Source organism: Carcharodon carcharias, chromosome 11, assembly GCF_017639515.1.
Source record: "Carcharodon carcharias isolate sCarCar2 chromosome 11, sCarCar2.pri, whole genome shotgun sequence".
Lineage (NCBI taxonomy): Eukaryota > Metazoa > Chordata > Chondrichthyes > Lamniformes > Lamnidae > Carcharodon > Carcharodon carcharias.
In genome coordinates, this window is record NC_054477.1 from 45,981,783 (window position 1) to 46,007,917 (window position 26,135).

Consider the following 26,135-nt stretch of genomic DNA (forward strand, 5'->3'; position numbering starts at 1 on the left):
CTTTACTATAACTCAGAGGAGAAGGATTTCTGTGTCTGAACATGGTGGTAGGGGCAGGGTGGTGAGGGGGGTGATGGTACAAGATACTTGCTTCATTGGTATTGTTCTTGAAGTGAGCAGCAACCAGTTTGTTCTTTTGCCTACATTTGCAGACTGGATCCCTGACAGTGGATAATTGCACCAACGATCAGCCAGCGCAGTTCTGCTTTGCAAACACTCCAGGCATAGGCACAGAGAGGTATCAGTGCATATCCTGATTTATGCTGTACAAAAATTCTTATTCTGTTCATCTAGCCTTAAGAAAATAATGTCATATTATGTGATTCAAAGATAATTCTGCAAATTTATACACTCTTACCTTATCTTACCCTTAGAACTCTGGATTTGGATAAAAATAGTATCACATTTGGAGGAATCAAATCAATTGACCCCATACTCCTTCGTCCTGATCAAGCAAAAACACATGACTTCATTGGTTGCATTAAGGAACTTAAACTGAACAATGTTCCTATTGAATTTGCTGAGGCACTATCTTCAAATAACATCCTCACCAGGTACTGTGTTTCACATAATACTGCTCTGCCATTTTATTAATAGTACAGAAAAGCAAGCACTTTTACAGCATTTTACCTTATATGGGAGATGATGGTAATTTCATCAATTATTTCCAGGAATTTTTTTGCCAGTAGTCAACAAAATAATTTATTTAGACTTTTAGACATTGTGGTGAACAATTCCTGAAATCTGTATATGTCACGTACTATCTATCTATACATGCAAGTCAAATGATGGTGTGGAGCTTGTTATAATCCTTGGCCAGACTCCCAATTTGTTGGTAGAATCTGGTTAGGGACTGATAACATTTTGTTTAAAGTAGACAAAGTTTGAGATCGAAGATACTTGCTCAGCGAAGAAAGTCACAAGATTCTATGGGTTTTGAACAGACAAAAATAGAATTGACTATACAAGGTCAGGAAGATAAAATAATTTACAATATCTATCTAATACTCTAATATTCAGGGTAAGTATGAGGTACATGTGAATTAACAAGCCAACTGTGGTCGAACACCCCACACTGCACAATAAATGGCAGATGTAACCAAGACAGAGTCCATTAATTTTTCAACAACCCACCCAGACATTAGTCACACTGTGTGTCAACCAATCTCACTGAAACTCTGTCTCTCTCACAAGGGTTTCCAATCTTCACCTTCGAAGATCTCGACTTGGAATTCTCTCCAAAAGTTATTCCAACTTGGACGGCTTCAATGGCAGCCTATCTTCCAGGGTTTCAATCTCATCTCCCGAGATTCCGTTCCCCTGGACTCCTGAGTACAACTCACAAGCACAATTTCAGCTCTTTGGCCATGCCAAGCAGAACAATACTGCTTCAAAGGTACCTTTGCTCCAGTAGGCTGCAGCACAAAATCACCAACCTTTGGCTGCCTCCTTGGATCTTCAGTGTTTCTCTTGAGCCCTCTTCAATTAGCAAACTTGATGACACCTTGCAGGGATTCAGTCTGGTCTTCCAAGATCCCATTCCCCTTGGTTCCCAAGTATTCATTCAAGCACCAAATTACAGGCACAACTTCAGATCTTTGGCTGTGCTGAGCAGAACACTACTGCTGCAAAAGGGTACCTTTTCCCCAATCACCCTCTTCAATTACCAGGGCTTCTCCTGAGCCTTCTTTACTTAATGTCTGCTCCCCCTTAGCACTTTCTCTACCTTGGAGCCTGTACTCTGTTCCCTTCTTTTTTCTTTACTTAACTGGGACCTGTTTCTGTCCCCTTACTTTGGACTTCCTTTTGGGGCCCCTCCCTGTCCCCTCTTCACTGTTTGTAACCTCCCCTTTGTACCCTGCCTGGGACACTTGCTGGGGCTATTGGACCCGGCCACCTGACCCGCGTTTTTCGCGCCCTTCGTCTTTTTTCTTCATGCGCATGCCCGAAGAACATAAAGATGCAGAACTGCGCATGTGCAGCCCGCTCCCGGCCTGCACATGCACCGGAAGTCCGAAGACTGTCGGGATTTGGAGACCTCGACCTTCGACCTCCAACCTCAACACTAAGGTAAGTTTGGGTTTTGTAACAAACTCTTAAATCTTAATTACTCACCATATGATAGGATGTGTTCCTGGGCTAACAATTCTCCTGATCTGAATCCTACTAGTGTAAACATGTGTCAATTGAAGATTTGGTATCACTCCAAAAAAAGGGAAGAAAAGAACTACAGAACCCTTGAAAGTGACCAATAAAATTTGTTTTGGGTGGTTGTACAAATTGGCCTGTTGGAATAAAAACAAAAAAACTGCGGATGCTGGAAATCCAAAACAAAAACAGAATTACCTGGAAAAACTCAGCAGGTCTGGCAGCATCGGCGGAGAAGAAAAAGAGTTGACGTTTCGAGTCCTCATGACCCTTCGACAGAACTTGAGTTCGAGTCCAAGAAAGATTTGAAATATAAGACCTGCGGTCTGTCCGCAAGAATGACCCAAACCTCCCTGTCGCTTGCCATTTTAACACTCCACCCTGCTCTCTTGCCCACATGTCTGTCCTTGGCTTGCTGCATTGTTCCAGTGAAGCCCAACGCAAACTGGAGGAACAACACCTCATCTTCCGACTAGGCACTTTACAGCCATCCGGACTGAATATTGAATTCAACAACTTTAGATCGTGAGCTCCCTCCCCCATCCCCACCCCCTTTCTGTTTCCCCCTTCCCTTTTTTTTCCAATAAATTATAAAGATTTTCCTTTTCCCACCTATTTCCATTATATAATAAAAAACCCCCACTAGAGCTTTACCTTGAGTGCCCTACCATCCATTCTTAATTAGCACATTCGTTTAGATAATATCACCAACTTTAACTCTAACACCTATGTTTTCTATTGTACTATTGTCGTTGACATCTTTTGATGATCTGCTTCTATCACTGCTTGTTTGTCCTTACAACCACCCCCCACCCTCCATCTCTCTGTCTCTCTATCTCTCCGCCCCCCACACACACACCTTAAACCAGCTTATATTTCAAATCTTTCTTGGACTCGAACTCAAGTTCTGTCGAAGGGTCATGAGGACTCGAAACGTCAACTCTTTTTCTTCTCCGCCGATGCTGCCACACCTGCTGAGTTTTTCCAGGTAATTCTGTTTTTGTTTTGGCCTGTTGGAAGCCTGTTTTATATCCAGCCTGGTATTCTTTTCCATTGATTGCACTGAAAAAGAAAATCCAACTGTATAAAATGGGCTGTTGATTCACTAACGCCTCTTTTGCATCATTTATGAACAACTTCACTCCCAATACTTTTTGGACAGTTCTATGTTAATGCGGATCTTTCTCTTGCTGTCTGGAAGCTGGGATAATCATGCCTCTGAATTGCATAACATTCCTTTGACCTTCTTTTGTTGATGGGCAAGAAATAATGAGGAAATAGCACTAAATCTCAAGCCAGGAAACAGACAGCAAATACTTGTGAGATGGGATAAGGTCTGTGAGCTGAGGCCCTGTTGCACATGGGGCGGCAAGTCTGCCAAGGTTCACAGGTGACGGAAAAGGCAACTGAAAATGGCCCTTTGGCAATATTATACACACAAACTCCTGACTTATGAAATTATTACTATATTTCAGAGAGACTCACCTCAAATGATTAAGCAGAGACATGGCTTCAAAGGTTATATGATAAATACAAGTTGCCAGTCATTCAGCTTTACATGTGTCATGTGAGTTTTGCCAGTTTCAGGTTGTCTTATGTGGTATGTCCAATGAAATATTCTAGACAGACCAAAAAAGTGGCACAGCCTAACTTGAGTTTACCTCCAGCTGATTGCTCTTGTGTTGCAGTGGAAGTTGCCATGGAAATAACCATAACTCGGACCATCTCACTTTTCCTGTGAATACACTACTGTAGACAAGTGATAACTGAAGTGGAAAATATCAATATATATGCCTATAGAATAATATGCAATATGTTTTTGTGGTATCACAGTGCAGATTATAGGATACACAAAATAAAATTAATAGATTTGCCAATAATGTAAGTGTTTAATATTTTCTTGTTCAAAGTCTCGGACTGCTCGTGGTTCCAAAAGATTCAAACTTTCCCAGCAGTTCAGACACTGTAATGCTTCCTCAAACCTTATTATTACAATTAGTCAGCTATCAGTAGTAGCTTTACAACTGCAATATTAATATTGTGGAACTAAAATTAATGCTTGAAAACTAAATAAAAAGTCTTAAACACTACATTTTTTTTTCTCAAATTTCTCATATTTTCTTTCATTCCCTTTCTGTCTCGATCTTTCATAGAAAGGTAGGAACTGCTGGATGAAAAAAAGACCAAGATCCAGTCAGTTCACCTTTCACCACCCTGGCATTCACATAATGCAGTGATATCACCCTCTCACAGTCTCTTTACAATGCAGAAAAAGCCATTCAGCCCATCAAGTCTGCACTGGCTCTCACATCATAGCTACTCCTTCCATGGCTGTAAATATTTTTATACCAACAGATTGGGTGGTTCATTCTATATGACAGGAGGGTTTTTGGGGGTCCCATAACCCACACAATGAGTGTAGGGCCACCCATACCCACCAGACCCAAGAATCCAGTTGGATGTCAATGCATAATTCGCAGCTGGAGCTCCAGGTTCCACTTGCTGGGAATGTTTGCAGAAGTGTTTAAATGCTGCACCTTCCAATTCAGAGGCAGGAGTGCTATCATGCAGGCAAAAAGGCTTGCTCTTTTTTTTGTTATTGATGCTATATGAATTGAAGTTATTATAAATTGTGACAGCAACCCAATGGCACAGATATACATGTTGGCTTGAGTGATCTTTATGCTACAACAGTTCCAAGCATTTTATACTTTACATGGTAGGACATGGAAGAATGCATGCCAGGGTGATTTTCACCCTTCAAAGCCTCTTTAGCCACTCTGACCAAGAAGCTACAACCACAGGCAGTTTCACACTTACATGGCAATAACTGTGGATGGTATGGGTCAGTACAGTCAGGTGCCTTGTGCTGTCCGGAGAGCTGCTGCTGGCAGGAATTTATAATGTTGGCACAGCCATTGACAGAATTTGCCAACTGAGGCCTCAACTTTATTTTATCTGTCAATCCTCTGCTCCTTCAACCTTGGGCAAGGGCTGTTAGTAGTTTGAGATACCCTTTGGCCTGTCTAAATGCTTTCAAAAGGCTTGTTCCCTTCCCACTCCCACCACTCCCCTATTGTGACACTAGTTTATAATTGACCCCATTCTTATAAATTTCATTTACATACAATTATCCATGCTCACCTTTAGTGTGTTCCTTACACTTGCACCTGGACCTGTGAACAATGATGCATTGTGTTCACCGAGAAAATTTGAGCATTTTACAATGCAGGTAGGATTGCAGCAGTTCTTAACTTTTTTTTAACACATAATTTGCACTAATTGAGGAAACATGTCCCAAGTGTATGAAACATTATGATTACATACCTGCCGCTCCACAGGAACAATGCTGAAAAATCATCTTAAAACCTTATCCTCAAGTATGAGCCGACCAGCTGTCACTTCTCCCAAACAACTTCTCAACTCTGTAGTTTTTTTGCAATAATCCCTCTGGGTCTTGCAAGACTCTCTCCTCCCTTTTTGATTTGTTTCTGTCAATAGCCTCTCTGTCTTTTCTCAGGCTTTGAATCTCTTCTTAATCTGCATATCTCGCCATCTGTACAATAATCTTTTTGTCTGTTTTTACTCAGCCATAAATTACCAGAGTTGTTTTTTTAGATCCTCCTTCATACTGTCTGAAGACAAAATGCCCTTGTCTTTAACATCTACTGTGATCTTGATCTGGATCTCTGATCCAGGGTAGTTCAATAGTCTCTGTGTGAAATTGAGGTCCAAATTTTAAAAATTGATGTTAAAGGTCTTTATTACCTCTCTGCTCAAAGTGTCATCTCACTCTACGCCCACAGCTCTGAACTATATATTATTAGGTACAAAATTCCCATGGTATCATTGTACATCATTGTACTGCTGGAAGTGTGGTGGGGCCCAGGTCAGAACAAAGGAAGAAATGCCTGTTGTGTTGTGCATTGTTGGGTCCTTCATTAGACCAACATTCAAACAAGTGGGCACCCAGTGATGAAAACAGACTTTGAAGATCAGTTTTTCTCCTTAAAAGCTCAATAACTATTAATATGGCCAATCAAAAATGCAACTAACAAACGTATACGAACATATGATTTGGGAGTAGAGGTAGGCCACTCGGCTCCTCGAGCCTGTTCCACCATTCAATAAGATCATGGCTGATCTGATTGTAACCTCAACCCCACATTCCCACCTACCTCCGATAACCCCCATCCCCTTCCTTTCAAGAATCTATCTACCTCTGCCTTAAAAATGTTCAAAGACTCTGAGCAGAATTTTCCCAGATTTGCACCAAGTGCAGTAGCAGGCGGGGAGAAGAACATTTTACCTGCTGGCTGAAATGGTGGCTTTTCACACCATCTCATCCCAATCCCGCCTCATTAACCATGCATTCGGAAACATGCTGATCGTTGGTGGGGCGGCCTCTCATTTGTCCGGCCCGTCGACACATCAGGCCTTCAGTAAACCAGGTGCCATATTTAAAGGCCATCCCTGCAAAGAGCTAGCGCTCTTCAAGGGATAGGGAGCTGCTGTGAATTGATCGCTGCCAAAGGGAGGAAACATGCGGCCCCCAAATTTAGTGACGCCTCCCTCAGGCGCCTACTGGAGAACCACGCAGTGGAGGACCGCCGCATAGTCCTCTAGCCTCGCTTTGTGCGAAGGTCAGTAAGCAAGGTCACCAATCCAGCATGGGAGATGGTGGCAGCAGTCGTCAGCACCAGTGCCCTGCAAAAGAGAACAACCACCCAGTGCAGGAAGAGGCTGAATGGGCTCATCCAGTTCCACCAGGGTAAGTCACTCTTCATATCACTCTCAACTCACACACTCTCAAATCCATCACACATCCACAGGGATCTCACACCTCAAGGGACAACACCACTAACTCCCACACTCACCCTCACATCTCCATGAGGCTCATATCCTCTCAAACTCGGGTCCTCACCCCATCCATGCCTCCGCTCACCACACAAACATTCCACACAGTGCCATGTGTCCTGCTCACGCTCTCGCCAGCTGTTTTCTTGCAGGAGAAGCTGACTCTCAGCAGCAGGGAGAGGTCCCAGACCATGGGTGGAATGGCCCACATTAGGCCCTTCAGTCACTTTGAGGAGGGTGCCATAGCACTGACTGGTGAGGATGTGGACTGGGTGGCACGTGAGTTGGTGGACTGCATCCACCTGCTCTCTGATGAAATGGTGCCCACGTGATTATGTATGCAGGTCTCAATGGGAAAGATGGCGGACACCATGGAGACCCTGCTCTAGGAGAACGCGGAGATGCGCACAGACCTGCACTCCATCATGGTAGCCATGGGCGAGTTCCTGCAGTGGCAGTGCAAGAGGGAAATGGGGCACTCCAATGTCCCTCCAGGTGCTCCTTCCCCTCAAGGAGTCAGGCCAGGGCCCTCGGGCACCTGAAGGTGAGCAGCAGCTAGAAACCTCTGGTCATCCACTCAGGAATCTCAGAGGCTGTCCTCTCCCTCCGACTCCCCTTTACCTGTGATCCCCTCAACCTCATCCTCTGTCACCGCAGAGGGAGCAGTTGGCCCACAAGATAGCCAAAGAAAGTGTCAAGGCCTTGGCTCTCCTGACGACTCATGCAAAAGTCATCAGAGGCAACAGAGCCAACCATTGCACAGGCTTTCTCCACTGCTGCTTCAGATGTCAGGGCAGCACTTGAAAGAAGGGGTAGGCCTAGAAATGTTACGAATTTCTGATGCAAGTGGTTGCACAGATGAACACATTTTGTCACTTGATAATCTGAAAATACATTCACTTTCACTGAATAATGTGTAATGCTGTCTTTGAGTTTCATTTACATGTTTTGCGAGTCCTCCCCTTGCATCCATCGCCTCACAAGCAGTTCAGATGCACGCAGCTGGCCCGTGTGTACGTGTGGCTGGGGTTCGCTTTCAGTTGTCCATCTGAGCTGACCGACATCTCCATCCACCCACTGAGCACACTCCCATGCAGCACCTATTCCTGCCCAACACAAGGCTCCAGGCACTTTTGATTTAACAAGCATGGTACTGGTAAATTTTGCCTTCAGCTGCCCTGCCCTTTCCCCTCTCCCAGTCACCAATGTCCTTTTCCCCCATCACTGTTGAGCCCCTTGACATCACCTTCCACCTGTCCACCATCACCGAGCCAAACCCTTGTCATCCCAGGATGCCCAGATGAACATGCACGTTCCCTACCTTCCTGAGCTTCCCACCCCCATCCACACTGACCTCCCCGACCTTCCCCTTCCCACCCCCAGGGTCCATGTCGGCCTCTGAGTCTCCACCAACTACCCTCGCCGACCGTTCTACAGATACCGTTGCACCCTCCCACTCTACCGGCTCACTCTGCCCGCTCTCATTCTCACCATTCCCTCCTACCACATCCATCCTCATTTCCCTCCCCAGGAGGCAGTCACTGACTCCACAGATGCCCCTCTTGCATGTTCACCTGGACGTCCTCCCTTTACTCCTTCCTCCACCATTACTACTTCATCCTCCCGAACTCCTTCCTCCCCCGAACTCCTTCTTCGCCCCGAACTCCTTCTTCGCCCCGAACTCCTTCTTCGCCCCGAACTCCTTCTTCGCCCCGAACTCCTTCTTCGCCCCGAGCTCCTTCTTCGCCCCGAGCTCCTTCTTCGCCCCGAGCTCCTTCTTCGCCCCGAGCTCCTTCTTCGCCCCGAGCTCCTTCTTCGCCCCGAGCTCCTTCTTCGCCCCGAGCTCCTTCTTCGCCCCGAGCTCCTTCTTCGCCCCGAGCTCCTTCTTCGCCCCGAGCTCCTTCTTCGCCCCGAGCTCCTTCTTCGCCCCGAGCTCCTTCTTCGCCCCGAAATCCTCCTCCCCCCTGAACTCCTTCTTCCCCCCGAACTCTTTCTTCCACCCAAAGTCCTTCCCCCCTCTGAATTCTTTCCTCCCCTCTGAACTCCTTCCCCCACCAAACTCATTTCCTTACACCTACCTCCCCAGTTGCTGCATTCTCCCACGTTTCAGCCTCCTCCCCCCCATACTCCCTCCCCCCCCATCCTCACTACCTCGATACCATCATTCCCCCCACTCCCAACTTCACTCCCCCCAGTACGCCCGCCTCTCCCAATCAAACCTAGACCTCCACCCCCTAGACGATCATCCATTGCAGAACATGGCCAAGACACTGATCCTGAAGCAGACCCTCAACAGTGACCTTCCACCTTCCAGAGCCATGTCCGTGAGAATCCACCCAGCACGCGATGCACATTCCTCCAGGGTCACATTGCTGTGGGGCTGTAGTATCTTCTGCTCCTTGAATGTCTGCAAAGTGAGCAAGGCCCTAACAGTAAATCCCAACTTCTGCATGTCTCATTTGTGAAGACGTGTTTTGGCCACCGTGTTTTGCTACCGACGTGGGCGGTAAATTTGACATGGGGAGATAATTCCAGTGAGCAGAGTTTATAGTGATATGCAGATATGTAAATGGACATCGCCTGCCATTGATGGGTGGAGTAGACTATCGCAAACTGGTTTCACCACGTTGTGAAACTGATTTTTGGCCTTTCTGCCATATTATTCACTCACGCCCACCATGACGCCCAACACCAACAGGCACGGAAAATTCTACCCTCTGCTTCCACCGCCTTTTGAGGAAGAGAATTCCAAAGACTCACCACCCTCTGAGAGAAAAAATTACTCTCCATCTCTGTCCTAATTGGGCGACCCTTAATTTTAAACAACGACCCCTAGTTCTAGATTCTCCTCTAAGAGAAAACATCCTTTCCGCATCCACCTAGTCAAGACTCATCAGGATCTTATATCCCAGGGCTAAAAATATTAAAGCCTTGTTCTATCATTTCTAATGCCTAATGTATCAAATTTTAACATCTAACTTTCCAGTGTTCAGAGTCCCTGGCAGCTTTTCATCTCATGAGATGATGGTTTGCGCCTTGATGGTCAACTCTGTATTAAACCTAGGAGCCCTACTCTGGCATGACGGTTTCGGCCACACTTACTACAGGTGAAGGCAGTGGGCTGAGAAGGTACACAACTCACAGAGATTTCCATTGCTCCTCGTTTCTTCTGATGTGCCTTTGAACAATCAGCTTCCAGAGGTCACAGCCATCGGCAACTGTCTCCCAGTTGTTTGTGTCAATTTCCACTTGCTTCATATCTCACTTGCAGTTATCCTTGTAGTGGACGTATCGATATCTGGGCGGTCATGGCCCAGTGGTCAATTCACTCTACAGATGGTCTTTGGGTATACAGCCATCTTTCATCCAATGAATGCGGCCAAGCCATTGCAGACGTCATTGGCTTAGCAATGAGCATGTGCTGATGGAGTTAGCATGATCCAGGACCACTGAGTTGGTGACCTTGTCCTGCCAAGAGCTGCCAAGGATACACCTGAGACTGTAAGGTGAAAACTATTCGGCCTTTCTCCTGCCTATTATATGTTGTCCAGTTTTGTAGAGGAGTGCTTTGAGGACACAAGCTTGTTAGACTCACAGTTTAGTGTTCTCAGACAGGTTGCTGTTACTCTCTGGCTCTTTTTGGACATAACAGCTGCAGCTTTTGCAATACACATGTTGATTCCAGCATCAAGTGACAGATTGTTGGTGATTGTGGAGTTTAGATATGTGAAGCTATCAATAATCTCCAGTATCACATTGTCAATGCTGATAGATGGCAATATCCTAGACCACGAAATTTGTGTTCCTGACACAAATGGTTAATCCAAACTCATTACAGCCATGAGAGAGTCTTCATTTACCGCCGAACGTGTTCCTCGGTATGGAATGTTAGTGTGGCATCATCAGCATAGAGCAGCTCTCTGATGAGGACTTGATGCACTTTTGGATTTTAGACAAGCAAGGCTGAACAGCTTTCTGTCAGATCTGGTGTTCTGGTCTATCCTTCTGGCCCCATTACTGTCACAGTAGACTCTCTGTAGATGACCTGAAGGCATATGGTAGCAGTAAAGAGAAGAATCTGCCAATACCAGAATGCAACCTTGTTGACCTCGCATTTATTGACAAATACCTTCTCACTGCTGGAAAAGATTAAAGCCACAATTAGAATCTGGATTAATCATTTTTAAACCCTAATGTATTAAATTTTAATATCTAACTTTCAACTGTGTGCTCAGAGTGCCAATCCTATTACCAAAGAACATCATCCCCCTACATTAATAAGTCCAAACAAATGTTACAGTTATAGAATTGCTCGAGCTTAAACAATGAAGCTCTCCCCATTGCCCGTGAAATGATCTAATGCCTTGTTGTCTGTCCTCAGGCAAAATAAAAGATTTGTTGCTAATTGAAGAAATATTACTTGTTCACCAATAGCTAACTAATTATAGGATGATAAAAGGCTGTGCATTTCTGTCCCATTCATTATGCTGTGAATATAAACTGAAAAATTCTGCTTTGTCACAAAGGAATTGGCTCATGTTCCATCAGACTGGTTTTATTAATGATGCGCCATGTGCCTGCAGCAGTGTAAATGATGCAACAAACAATATTTTTAAACATTGTAATCTTTATTTTGCTCATGGTCTTTATACATTCTTTAGATGTTTCGTTGTTTTGTACACCAGACTTATAGACCCAGTTGTTATAAATTAATTGGCACAGTGCCAGTAGATGTTCTGGCTAGATTATGGCATGCATGAGTTGTTTTACCTCTGAGATAACTTTCCATGACTGTTAAGGGTGGAGTAGGAAAGTATTATCATTACTGCATTACTGAAAATGATCGTAAATTTAGACATAAAACCTCACTAATTACAAATGCATGAAATCACCCTGAACAGTGTGGTGGTTTTGTTAAGTTATATATTGCATTCTTTGAAATCTCGGACTCGGTTCACCTGCTTGATCCCACCTGAAGTAGGATGGGATAACTGTGTATAATGAAACAAAATCGTGCAGTGAGGACTATATTCCCCTCCCCCACCACCCTCACTGGGACTGTGATTGACTATCATTATGCCACCAACCACAAGCAAATGCTGCTACAAAGATGTGGCCTGGGGTTCTGGTCCATCCTTCTGGCCCCGTTACTGTCACAGGTATCAGTAGTAGTAATGCCAAAGTAATAAAATGGAGGAAGATGGCAAGGGAAAGACTTCCTCTCCGTCCATGTAAACAGTCATTCACCCATCAGAGTAGGCTTCAGTTTCTGCCAAGGCCTACACTGCAACTTCTCTGATACTTTGTGTTCTCCTACCCTTTAAATGCTTGTCCCCCTCTCCCGCTGCAGCACTGTCAAGATTTTATGGTCGGACTCCCTCTTGGCTGCAGGAATGCCATCTGGATCCCACTATGCATATTCAGTGACACCTGGGAAATCAGTCAGGCCTGGGATGGAATCAAACAGTCAAAGTCCTGCCCTGCTGCTACCTCCACTCTGAAGAGAAGAAGAAAGAACACAGTGGTAATGCTATACTAGTAATCCAGAGGCCTGGACTAATCCTCTGGAGACATGGGTTCGCATCCCACCGAAGCAGCTGGTGGAATTTAGATTCAATTCATTAATAAATCTGGAATAAAAAGCTAATCTCAGTAATGAAGATCATAAAATGACTGGATTGTTATAAAAACTTATCTGGTTCACTAGTCCTTCGGGGTGGAAATCTGCCGTCCTTACCCAGTTTGGCCTACATGTGTGACCAGACCCATGCCAATGTGGTTGATTCTTAACTGCCCTCTGTAATGGCCCAGCAAGACACTCACTCAATCTGCCATGGGAAGACCATGGGTGTGCGTACACCACATAGACTACTGTGGTTCAAGAAGGCAGCTCACCATCACCTCAAGGGCAATCTGGGATGGGCAATGATTGTCGGCCTTATCAGTGATGCTTGCATCCTATGAACGAATATTTGAAAAAATGAGCCACTTAATCCATCTAGTATTATAAGGAGTGACGTTATTAATAATCAGTGATTCATTGATGCCTATTAACAAATTTATTAGACATTTTCCAGATGTCATGATTTGTTAATTGTTAATCCATTACTGTGTCTAAAAATAACAATGCGCCATTGCAAACATTTGAGTGCAAGAAAAATTAGAGTTTTATGGTGTTTTGATTAGTTTTTAACAATTAAGAATATCACAGCCAGATAAGATCCCACAAAACTTACAGCCCCATCGTCACTACTGATCCAGCCACCACCATTTTGAACTGGGCCCAGACATAGGCGTCCAGTGTGCCTACCTGAAACATGTGTTGAACTCTCAGTGCTGGATATGCACAATAAATGGATGTTTCCTGAACAATTTATATGGGGACACTAACTAGCATTTAAAAAATCAGATCATTGGAATGTATCTAGCAAACAAAGGGAGTTCTCTGTCTTAATTATTAATTGTTGCATTTTTGATCAATTTAACTATTTTCTTAGCACAGTGAAGTACTTTTCCTATGGCAAAATACTTTATTAGTTGTAGAACATGGAGGAAAAGGAAAGCGGCAGCAACAGGAGAGGAGAACTTCCAAGATTAGCATGGTCCTGCAAGGAATCCAGCAAGAGGAGTCTTGTTTTAAGGTGGTCTTATCCTATTCTAAAATCTACAAACACAATCTGAACTATTTGAACCTCAGTGAGAAGCAAGGTTTGGAGAAGATTGCAATTCTTGCAAGGCATCATCACATCAATTTGCAATAGACTACAGCTAGGAATTTGCCTGTAGCAGATAAGGTCAGCACAGGTGTGATGTCTCAGCGGAGCAGACAGGGTTCATCAAAAAGCTCCGCCCCCCGCAGATCGCCCCGCACTAAAAATTCACTGGCTGGAGCCATGCAGTACATCACATGACCCCTGATTGACAGAAGAGAGGGATTATACCCCCCTGTTACCAGATTTCCTCCCCCTTTAGTTTTTTACAATTTCTATTTATAAGAAGACATTTAAACAATCCAACAAATGTATTTACAATTTCAGGTGATTATAAATCAAGTCTCTGAGGTGTCCTTCTTATATGACCAGAGCGGCGTAGCTCTACCACTGAAGGTTCCTGAATGGGATCGACAGTGTCTGGAACTGCAGTGTGTGACACATCATCGGAACATGACAGTTCAGAATTTGATAACTCTTCAGAGAAATTGGGCATGTCTATTCTAAGTCCATCAGACACCTCAGGAATTGACGGTTCGATGTTAATCACAGGCGGATCAGTTGATTGTTGGCATGTCTCTCTGGCACAAATATGATCTAAGTGCTTTCAGAGTATTCTATCTCCCACTTGTACTTGGTAGGATACTGGACCAGCCTCAGAGTCAATGGCTCCAGGAGCCCAACAGGTCCACTGCCGAAAGACTGTACATACACCGGTTCACCTACGCTGAATGTGCGAGCTTTACAGAGTATGTCATGGTTAAACTTCTGATTACTCTGGTTCTGCACCACCTTCCCCTCTCAGTTTGGAAAGATGAGATGTAAGCATGTATTCAGAGCTGTTTCATTAATAACTCTGATGGTGTTGAATCTGTAGTCAAATGTGGTGTGGTGTTGTACGATAACTGAAAAGAAACCAGGAAAGTCGAGATTCCAGAGTGCCTTCCAATAGCTTTTTCATACCTGGCTTAAAAGTTTGTACTGCCCTCTCGGCTAGGCCATTCTATGAGGGATGGTAAGGGGCTGTTTTAGTATGTCGGATTCCATTTAGGTCCATAAATTTCTGAAACTTTGTGCTAGTAAAAGCGGTGCCATTATCTGAAACAACAATTTCAGGTAGGCCATGCATGCTGAAACTGTGACGTAGCTTCTTGATAGTTGCCTTTGATGTTGGCAACTTGACTTCTTATACATTCATCCATTTGGAATATGCATCTACAATTAACAAGAACATGGTACCCAACTATGGCCCTATGTATTCGATATGTAATTAAACCCAGGGTCAACCAGGCCACTCCCACGGATGCAGGAGAGCCAGAATAGGCAACTTCTGTTGTTGCTGACAGTGGAGACAATGCTTGGCCAGGTTTTCAATATCTCCATCAATGCCTGGCCACCATAAATTGCTTTGTGCAAGCATTTTTATTTTTGATATACCCGGATGAGCACTATGGAATTCTGTCAAGAGTGGCTCTCTGCCTAGTGGTGGGACCACCACTCTTGACCCCCACAAGAAATTCCCACCTTGGCAGCTTAATTCCATCTGTCTGACATGAAATGGCTTCAACTCTTCAGATACAGGCAAGTTTGGCCATCTTTTTAAGACAAAGTCTCTGACTTTCGATAATGTTGGATCTCTGTCCAATTTCTAATCTGTTTCACACACACAGGTGAAGAATCGAAGAAGTTCAATAATAGCACTAATTCCTGCAGATCAGGAGTATGCACAATACTGTCTGGCAACAGGAGACGACTGAGTGCATCTGCATTTGCATTGTGTAGGCCAGGACAGTACATAAAAGTATACTTGTGCGCAGATAATATCAGAGCCTATCATTGTATCCTTGCTGATGCTATTGGTGGGGTGGCCTTGTCCTCACTGAATAAACCCATTAATGGTTTATGGCCTGACACAATGATGAAAGGCGACCATGCAGGTACTGGTGGAATTTTTTTTATCTTGAATACCCCTGATAAACCTTCCTTTTCTAGCTGGGAATAGAACTTCTCGGCTGTGGAGAGGGTTCTTGAGGCATAGCCAATGGGTCTTCCAGGCATATTTTCCATTTTATGGGATAACACAGCTCCATAGGGAAAGGCGTCACATGTTAATATCAGCTCTTTTGATGGGTCATAGTGTACCAATAGACACGACGAATGCAACAATTCCTTTGCTTTCGCGAAGGCTTCTTCCTGTCGTGGCCCCCAAAGCCAATGGTGGTTCTTTATTAATAACGAGTGTAACGGTGCCAACACAGTTGATAGATTTAGCAAGAAGCGGCTATAGTAGTTGATCATGCCCCAGGAGGACTTGAGTTCTGTTACGTTGGATGGCGATGGCGCATCTTTTATTGCCTGAACTTTATCTTCTACCATGGCTCTCCATTGTTCTCAGGAAGATAGCACACTCCAACAAAACCCTGAAAGGTAAATGGGTGTACTCATGGAGACCCTTGTGTCTGTTTTCGGTTACGTACTCCATCAATGTGTTATCCAACTCTAGTTGCTGGTAAGTGTGGCTCATATCCAAATTCCTATAGGACTTGCCCAGCCAGTTTGGCATATGAGTCACCCTTGGGATAGGGTGTTTGTCTAGTTTGTCTGCCTTACTTACGGTTAATTTATAGTCTCCACAGAAATGTATGGTGCAGTCAGGCTTAATCACTGGAGCTATGGGTACAGCTCATTCCGAGAATTGAACAGGCTGGATAATGTTCAGCTTTTCTAACTGGCACAGCTCCACATCAACCTTTTCTTTCAATGTATAAGGCAAAAGTCATGCCTTAAAGAAGCGAGGTGTTGCCTGTGGCTCCACATATATCTTGGTCTGCATACCTTTTAACTTCCCTAGTTCATCCTGAAAAACCATGTTGTATTTTCTTAGAAGTTCTGAACTCCACCTGACTTTAGGTGAAATATCTCAGACCAGTTGAGTTTGATTTTCTGTAGCCAGTCTCAAAGACTGGGTCCTTCTCCTTTCACAATTATTATAGGCAGCTGGGCTGTCTATTGCTTGTAAGAGACTGGGACTGAGGCGATGCCCTTTGCCTGAATGGATTCTCCCGTGTATGTCCTCAATTTAGCGGTTGTTCACTCCAGGTTTATTGGCTGTCTTTCTTCATTGAGGTACCTGAAAATGTGCTCTCCCACCACCATGGCCGAGGCACCATGTCCACTTCCATTTTCAGTTGCTTTTCATTTACTTGTAATGTTACAGTAATAGGTTCAGTCTTCACAGCAGTCACATTATATAAGGAGTAAACGTCAGGAGCAGCAGCTTCAGCTGCTGTTGTGCCCGTTACTTCTATTGTGTTTGTTTGCTGTTTTGCAGACTGTTTCAGCTTTGTCCAGCATTGCCTAACCACGTGACCCTTCTTATGACAATAATGGCATTCTGCCTCCTTGAATTTACAGGCGTCTGCTCCATGGTCACCCCCACATCTATAACAACTTTGTCTTGAAGTTGCTGCTGAAACATTTCATCCAGGCTTTTTAATGTTTCTCATGGCAGATGTTGAACCGTGCTTCAATTCTGGCTTTCACGACATACTTGGTGGTAGTTTCCCACCACACAAGAAGAACAGCGCCATGTTTTATGTGTTGCAAAGCCTGTGAGTCTGTCACAGCACTTTCCATGGTGAGGGAGATTTCTTGGGCGTGCTTAAAGTCGATGTTGAAGTTGGTGAGTAAACAGCGCTGAAGGGTGTTGTCCTAAACTCCTCAACATAGGTTGCGATGGACTCCCCCTGGGTCCTAACTCATGAATTAAATTTAAAACGCTGCATTATTACAAATGGCTTTGGCTGGAAGTGTGCTTTCGCGAAGTCCACTAATTCATTATAGGTCTTAGAATTGGGCGTGCCTGGGACCGTCAGGTTGTGAATGAGGTTGTACGTTTTGCTGCCACATACACTCAAGAGGATCACTTTCTGCTTTTCTTTTGCGGTAATCTCATTTGCTACAAAGTAAAATCCAAGGCGCTCTACAAACTGGCTCCAGTCTTCCATAGTCGCATAATATTGATCAATTCTGCTGAAGAGTGGCATGACTGGTGAGTAGTTTTTTTTTAAAAATTCGATGTACTCACAGTAACGGGGCGAGGTACAGAGTCAGAGCTGATCTTACCCTTGTCGCCATTTGTGATGACATGACAGAGCAGACCGGTTTCATCAAGAAAGAGTTGACTTTATTACAGAGAGATTTACAGATGCTTTTATGCTTGACCAGGATGCTTGTCAGGAGGCTTCACCCCCCCAGATTGCCCACACTGAAAGCTCACTGGTTGGAGTCCCACAATACATCACGTCACACCCGACTGACAGAAGGGAGGGACTATACCCCCAGTTACCACAACAGCCCTGAACTTTTATGAAAGTAAAATACTGCTGATGCTGGAGATCTGAAATAAAAACAGAAAATTCAGTTCCTACAGTCATATCAGATTTGAAACGTTAACTCTGTTTCTCTCTCCACAGATGCTGTCAGATCTGCTAAGTTTTTCCAGCATTTTCTGTTTTAATTTCTGAAGTGTAATGCACCAGGGTCATTTCAGGCTTCCACTGGAGATGGGCGTAGCACCAGTTAGTCTGCAATGCATGGCTGTATCAAGCTGGTCACAAACACCCTGTCTTCTGGGGGGAATGATTTCCTCATATTGCCTAGGAAACAGAGGAAAAGCTGCTATGGACTTTGCAGCTGTTGTAGTCCTCCCAGAACTGTAGGGTGTCATCCAATTCACACATGTGACCAGCAGGCTTCCTGTCAACAAGACTGACCCCTTCATGTACTGCCAAAGGTTTCACTTCCTTAATGCCCTTTAGTGATTCATAGGTGCTGGCCACTTTCCAGGCAGCTCCCATGATACTGCCTAGTAATCAAAGAAAATACATGGTAACAAGACCAAAGTAGCACAAATGATTGAGGTGTTGTGTTGAGGGATATATGTTGGCCAGGGCACCAGGTGAACGCCACAGCTCTTCTTCAAATAGTGCCATGCAATATCACCCACTTGAGAGTTTAACATTTCATCGCAAGTGTAACACTCCCTAAACACCACACAGATGTGTCATGCTATGTGCTTGCATCTTTGGATTGGGCTTTGAACTCATGATCTCTGACTCAGGCACGAGTGCTATTGCTAATCCATGGCTGACACGTTGATGGTAGTCCTTCAGGGAATTCCACTCTGGTAAAAGAAAAAGGAAGAACAGAAGCAGAAGCAGCAGTTGGAGGAATGGAGAAGAAAGAGCTACAGCCACATAGAGAGTAAATGGAGCCAGTCATGCTTGCGAGAATCTTTACCCTCTGAGCAGACCACATGGGCCAAGGACAATATACCTGCAGTTCCCTGAGCAGTGTACATGAAAGCTACAATCTCTAGAGAGGCTGTCAAAGACTCTGTTGCTACAAGGCAGGTTTGGAGTGAGGCAAAGCTGGAATATTGCTCTTCACTGTGTCTGTGCATCACAATGCTCATTCACATGAGTTCACATTAAAGCCTCAATGTTGAAGTAGAGGTATTTGCCATGTCTCACACCATAGTTGTGGCATGCAGATGTGACCCTTCCCTTGGAGCTCAATGGAAAAGCCAGGTTACTCTCCTTGCCGGAGCGCAGCAGGTCATTGAACCTTTTCCTGCACTGAATCAATGAGCACTGATGGTCTCCTGGTACACTTACCACAGCTGCTATTTGAATCCAGACCTTCTTGGTTGCTGCTTTATGCCATCCAGCAGGGTAGAGGACTGGTCTCCTCTTCTGGACTTCTGCCAAAACATGAAGGTCCTGATCAGAAAAGCATGGGGCAGCTGGACCCATCCCTTCCCCCATGTCTCCTATGTAAGGCGAGAAGCACCATTAGTCATTCAGATTACAATGCTTTCATTCACGTTTCTGTGCTTACATGAACGAACCATTCTCACCACATCATCAGTGATTACTGGTAAGGTTTGGTGGAGAAAGTGGCTCTGCACAAATGCTTGGTGCCATGTATGTTGTGGCTGTGACTCTAAGGTGGCAAGCTGAGCTCCGTGACCACTGACAGCCCTACTGGCTTTCTCCCTCTTAGTCACATTGTTCTGCAGTGACAGTGTGAACCTGTGAGGGACCTGGTCAAGGGTTAACAGTGTGGGCATATCCTGATAGATGGGGGGGCAAGAGGGCAAGTGGATGGGATAATGTGTGACACTGTTCACCATTCATCAACCTACTGTGTCTTGGCAGCTAACTACATGACTGCATACTATCTGTACCAAGTAGTGGTGGAAGACAATGCCATCTCCATGGCTTTGAATTGAGAATCCACTCCATGCTTTCAGTGGTTCAGTAGAGTACACTTTGAATAGGCAGTAACAATGACAATTCTCCCATTGCAAAAGCCCATGATGAGCCATCTGACCCAGGATCAGCTAACAGCAATGTTTCCAGCTTTGACACTCCCTGACAAGGTAATGACATCCCCTCTTAGGCACAGGGAATTATTGACGACCTACTTCAAAATGGGCCTTTACGAAGACCCGCTTTTTAATCTGCAACTTAGTCACCCAACCTGCGCTGAGCGCACCTCTGACCCCTTACCGTTTCCGGGGTTGCCCCACCCAACTCCTATTCTAGCCTGCACCATACACCAAACCCACCCCCCCCCCCCCCATCCTCCAGAATGAAATTCCGAAATTTAGGCAGCCATTTTTAGAGGTTGGGTTCCCAGAGCTAGAAATTCTCTTGTCACTGTGCATTCAACCTGGGAGCAAAAGCCTGGGCCTAAGTCAGTAATTACTTGCTCTTGCAATTTGTGGTGACATAAAGAGTAATCCTAATATTTAGCAGTTGCTGTTGATTGTCATGTGGAAGGGCTGGGCCAGGTGTGGGACATGATTGTTAATGCAGGGGTGCATGGATTGGTCAGCTGAAGTTCCCTTCAACTAGCTTCTGCCAAACAGAGCGTTGGACCTCTCCCACTTCACCCGATATACTTAGGGAGAATATGACCCGAGGATCAACGTCCATCTGTCCTCAGACCTCTTGCTTTCAGCGTGCGCTGGCCAATGAAAGCAGGACCTGACTAATTTCCACCCCATCTCTTTGTATCCTCTTTCTACTACAGCCAAATAGACCATAAATTCCAATTATAAAGGACAGAAGTTTGTGATATTTGTGTGTTGGAAAAGGCAATATTTTCAACAACTTAACTATCAGTCATTTAATAGCTTTCCCTATGGGGAGGGTGTCCAGGCCTAGGATATCCTACCTTGTGTGGGAGTATCAGTGCCGAAGGTGACTGAGGCCAAACCATGAGGTGGTGACAGACCGCATGGTCCAGCAGCAACTCAAGCCACAATCCATCGATCCCTGTGCCCTGCCAATGGCTGTGAAGATAACCGTCACTCTCCACTTCCATGCCTCAGGAATTTCAGGGATCATCAGGAGAATACTTAATAGTACCACATTATAATAGATGTTGACTATATAATTTACGGGTAATAACCTGCAAATTATTTCTCAATAAATATAGTAATTATGTAATGACTGATAGTTAAGTTGTTGAAAATATTGCCTTTTCCAACATATAAATCTTGCAAACTTCTGTCCTTTATAATTGGAATTTATGGTCTATTTGGCTGTAGTAGAAAGGGGATACAAAGAGATGGGGTGGAAATTAATCAGGTCCTGCTTTCATTGGCCAGCGCACGCTGAAAGCAAGAGGTCTGAGGACAGATGGACATTGACCATCAGGTCATATTCAGCATGAGCTGCTGGTGATGGTCAGACCTGGGTGAAGGTTTCAATTTCAGGCTGCCTGGTTTGCTGGCAATATCCCTTGGGTAAGTGTTGTTGGGGGTTGAAGTTTGGAATGTGTTATGGGGGAATGGCCATTCACCACTCCAGTCAGTGGAGCATTCCAGCACACAGGGACATTTCTTTTAATTAAAATTTTTTCAAAGCCTACCTTAGATTGGTGGCCACCAGGGCCACTGAAGAATTCTGAACAGTGCAGCTGATGGGTCCTGGTCCACTCATTGGAGACTAATTTCCAAGCAGGATTAGTTATTATGCTTCTCACTTATTCAACCTCTTTAGGTATCCTGGGACTCCTAGAAAATGGACCCCACGAATATAGCAGTGGGACCTACACCCATGCAAATAGTTGCAAACGATCTCATTGCTAAATTGATAAAATACCCATCTTACACTCGCAAACCAGGGGCAGTGCACAACAATTTCTACCTCAATGGTTCAGATTTGAGGACACATTTTGTGGCTTCTTCTACAGAAGTCCACAGGAAGTATCATCATGTGCTGCAGGCTACATAACTTTGTTCTCCAACAAGATCAGCACGTGGAACAACTGTTGGAAGAGACCCTTCATCATGAGATTCACTGTGAGATTCACATTCCTGTGATGTCAACCTCAGTTGAACTAGTCTCCACGCCCCTTGTGTGATGTCAGGGAGATGTGTTTAAATATTTATTGGAAGTGTGTGATGAAAGCGTTTCTAACCCTTCTTCCTCAAGGAACATTATTGAGTTAGAGTAGCTCATCAGCATTGATATTCCAGCAGCATTTGTGTCTCCTCAGTGGTAGTGGCAGCAGAAAAGACAAGCACGGGAGGAGGAGATCCCTGGGCGTGTCCACATCTCAGTCACAGCAGTGTCTGCATCATTAGAAGGCAGCGAAGACTTCAAGTCTTCTCTTACATCACTCTTGTTCCTAAGTGGACTCTCAGTTCCCAGAGTGAGCTCACTCACAGGACACCACAGACCAAAGCAAAGATCATGGCCTGGCGATTCATGAGGTCAGAACGCGCAAGTGTGAATGCCGGACTCGTTCTCGCTGCAAGTAGGTGGACGTCCCCTGAATTGAAAGAAAATGGCATTGAGGCTAGGAGAGATGTGGCCATATGCCCTCACTTAACTTTACTCTTCCTGGAACCTGTCAGCAATTAACGTACCGCGGGCACGTCTCCTATGTCTTCCTTCCTCCATGGCGTGATAGCACTCATACTGACCCTCAGCAGCCTCCTGAGGTTCCTGGGCCTCCAGATCTTCATCCTCCGATGAGCTCTCATCCTCCTACAGCTCATTCTCTGGCAGTGGCTCACCTTTTTGCATTGCCAGATTGTGAAGGGCATAACACACTGCGATGATGCAGGAAACCCTATTGGGAGCGTATTGAAGTGAGCCATCTGAGCGGTCCAAGCATCTGAAGTGCATCTTCAGAAGCCCTGTGGTCTGCTCTATAAGGGAGCGTGTGGAGGTGGCTATCTTCGTCCAGAGCAAACCTGATATAATGATGGGGCTTCCTGTAAAGTGCATCTGTGACCTCCTCCATGCGTCTATGTGGTGTGGACTGAGAGATGCTCACAGGTCCTTTGTTGATCCTTGGAAAGAACCGATCAAAGAAATTTTGTGCTGCAGTCACCTTCAAAGCTACTGACAGGGGATACCCGCCAACTCCACATGGCATCAGATCTTCATGAAGAATGTGGCATATGTGATGTACCAGAGCTCGGGACAAGCGCAGATGTGCACAGCATTGCCTCTCAATCGCTTGTAAATAGGAAACTCTTCTACAATAAACCCTAGATCTGGCGAGTCACCCCCTTGTCTGGATCTCTCCTCCTGACCCTCCTGTTCATGCTCTGGCTCCACTTGACGACATCCCTCCTGTTGGAGCTGCACGCAGAGTTGCCTCTCCCTCCTTCACCTCCTCCATTGCATTAGGACCCTGACAAAGACAGCATTGAGCCCTGGATCTATTTCTGCTTTTTCCTTCTCTCTGAAAGGAAACATTGAAGATATTAATGATTCAAGGGGCAAGAAAGTGAAACTCAGAAGATGAAACATATGGAAATTGTAAGGGTCCATATTGTTTCCTGCCCTACTTGCATGGTGGCTGATGCCACCTTGTCCCTAAGACACTAACACACATTGAGGTGACCAAGATGGCATCGCAGATGTGTAACATCATGAGTCCTGTGTGGGTTGCTAAAATTTAAGAGGTGAGTGACCCAACCTAGCTCTGTGCTTTTTAATTCATTTACGGATGTGAGTGTTGCTGGCTAGGACAGCGTTTATTGTCCATCCATAATTGCCCTTGAGAAGGTGGTGGTGAGCTGCCTTCTTGAACTGCTGCAGTCCCTGTGGTATGGTGGAAGGGAGTTCCAGGATTTTGACCCAGTGACAGTAAAGGAATGATGATATATTTCCAAGTCAGGATGGTCAATGGCTAGGAGGGGAACTTCCACGTGGTGGTGTTTCCATGTGTCTGATGTGAGTGGATGCCCTTTGGCTCATTAGAAGTGTCAATTCTGGTGAACAGGTGACAAGCCTTCATTGATGAATGCTATATATGATACAGCGGTGCCTCCTTCACTATTGCCTGCATTCCCAAATTCTACATTCCTACGTGTTTCTCTTGAGATGCAGCAACTGTGATGTGAAGCCACTGAGTTCTGAGTAGCCCTTTAACATTGGCTTTCAATGGCTTTCATTGCAAGGAGGTCTTCCTCCTTTCTTTCTAAGCAGACTCCTGTTCACTCCTGCGGCCACAAGAAGTTCGAGGTGACCCCAGAAAGGCCCCCCTTGTGTTCAGCCTTCCCTCTCACTGCCATTCCATAACCCTCCGTCCCCATTGCCCCCTTCGTATTTGCCCTTCCCCCTCACTGCCATTTTACAGCCTTCCCTCCCTGTTGACCCCCTCGTGTTCACCCTTCCTCCTCACTGCCAGTTCACAGCCTTCCTTCCCCATTGCCCACCTTGCGTTCAGCAACCCCGCTCTTGCCTCCCAGCCCAGCCCTGGTTGAAGTGCTTATTTCTGAAAGTGGAGGACTGCATGAGTACCACAGCACAGTGGTGTTCTTTGGGACAAAATAGGCAAAGAGGAGGAGCAGACCAACCCTGAAGCCCCAGCAGAATGACGTTCATTGCAACAAAACTGGCGCAGCACTATGGCTGGTAGGCAATCACCTCAAAGTTACCAGTGACCTGAGGTCTGACTCCTGCACACCACCCCTTTTCAAATGGGTTTGAGGCCAACGTAATTTCCTGCTGGCCTGACGCAAGATTGGAAGGCGTGACAAGATTCCAGCGAGCAGGGGAACTGCCATAAACCCACCATCGGGAGAGTTGCAAGCTGTTTTCATATCGACGGACTTCTGACTTCTTGCCTGCTGCTGGATTCTCCACTCTGCCCGCCACATAACCTGCCACAGGTGGGATGGGAAAATTCCACCTCTGGAGTCTGGGTTTCTGTTCCCTCTGACAGAGTTAGGACGTGAGCTGACCCTTCCTTAGCTCTTCACAAGTCATCTGCTTCTGCTTATTTGTGCACATCCCTTACATAAAGGACTTGAGCTGGATGGAACTCATGCTAATGTTCCGAGGGAAGTCAAGGATATGTTGGCAGACCACTGGCAAAATATATTCTGAAATTTGTTAGACAAGGTATGGTACAAGAAGACTGGACAATGAGAAGGGATCCAGGGAAAGATTGACTAGTTAGCCTCACATCAATTGATTCCAGGATTTTTCCTGGTACTAACAATTAAGGATGTCAAGTTCAGGATTTCCATGACCCCACACCACTGGTTTGTCCTTGTGCACAACAGGCAGCTTGTAGGAAAACCACAGGTGCATTTCTCTCAGTTTTGCATACATTGATATTAATGGAGTAAAATCATGAACAGTTAACCTGCAGTTTTTTGCTAAATCCCTCATGACATGTAAGATCCTGCCAGTGGTGCTGGGCCTCAGAAAATTTCTGCCATAAATTTATTGGTAAGAGTCAACACAGATTTACAAAAAGGGGACCATTTGAAGCTAATACCTAGGGATATACTTAGGGAGAACAATGTAAATGTGGTTTGTTTGAATTTTAAGTGAAGTTTTTCATTAGGTCTCTTTAAGGAAATTAGTAGGCATGTTATCGGCAGCATATGCTTATCGTTGGTTAATAGGTAGCAGAGGGCCTGTGCAAATGATGAGCACTCTGGGTAGAGTGTTTTGATGAACGAGGCCTTGCAGTATTAAGTGTTTTGGACCTATTCTTCAACATTTTCCTAAATGACCTGGAATAAAGTGTTGGGACCTTCACTTCAAAGTTTATGATTACAGCAATATAAGCTTAAGGTTAAATCATATCATAGTAGACAGATGGCTTCAAACATCAAGTTAAAAGTGTTGTCAACAAAGTAATTGAAATGTTGCCACATTTAAAAATTATATAACGTGTAGATGTTATGGAGCGTAGGTCAGCATATGGAGTATTATGTGCCGCTTTGAATCTTCACTACATAAATATAATAGCAGAGCTGAAAAGGTGGAGAGAAGAGCTACTGGAATGATGAGGGAAAGAGAGAATACAACGCATCAGTCACAGAATTGGGTAGGAGAAGATTGAAAAGGGTTAGGATTGAAGGATTCA

The 26,135-nt window shown here is 45.0% G+C and overlaps 1 protein-coding gene across 1 annotated transcript in view; it reads left to right on the forward strand.

The window, feature by feature from the left end:
- The window catches only part of LOC121283872 (protocadherin Fat 4), a 168,146-nt gene that overhangs the window by 88,778 nt on the left and 53,233 nt on the right, over positions 1–26,135 (forward strand). Inside the window, exons 11-12 of the mRNA XM_041198674.1 lie at positions 153–238; positions 375–554. Of these exons, the coding sequence (XP_041054608.1) occupies positions 153–238; positions 375–554 (266 nt within the window). The remainder of the gene's footprint in view (positions 1–152; positions 239–374; positions 555–26,135) is intronic.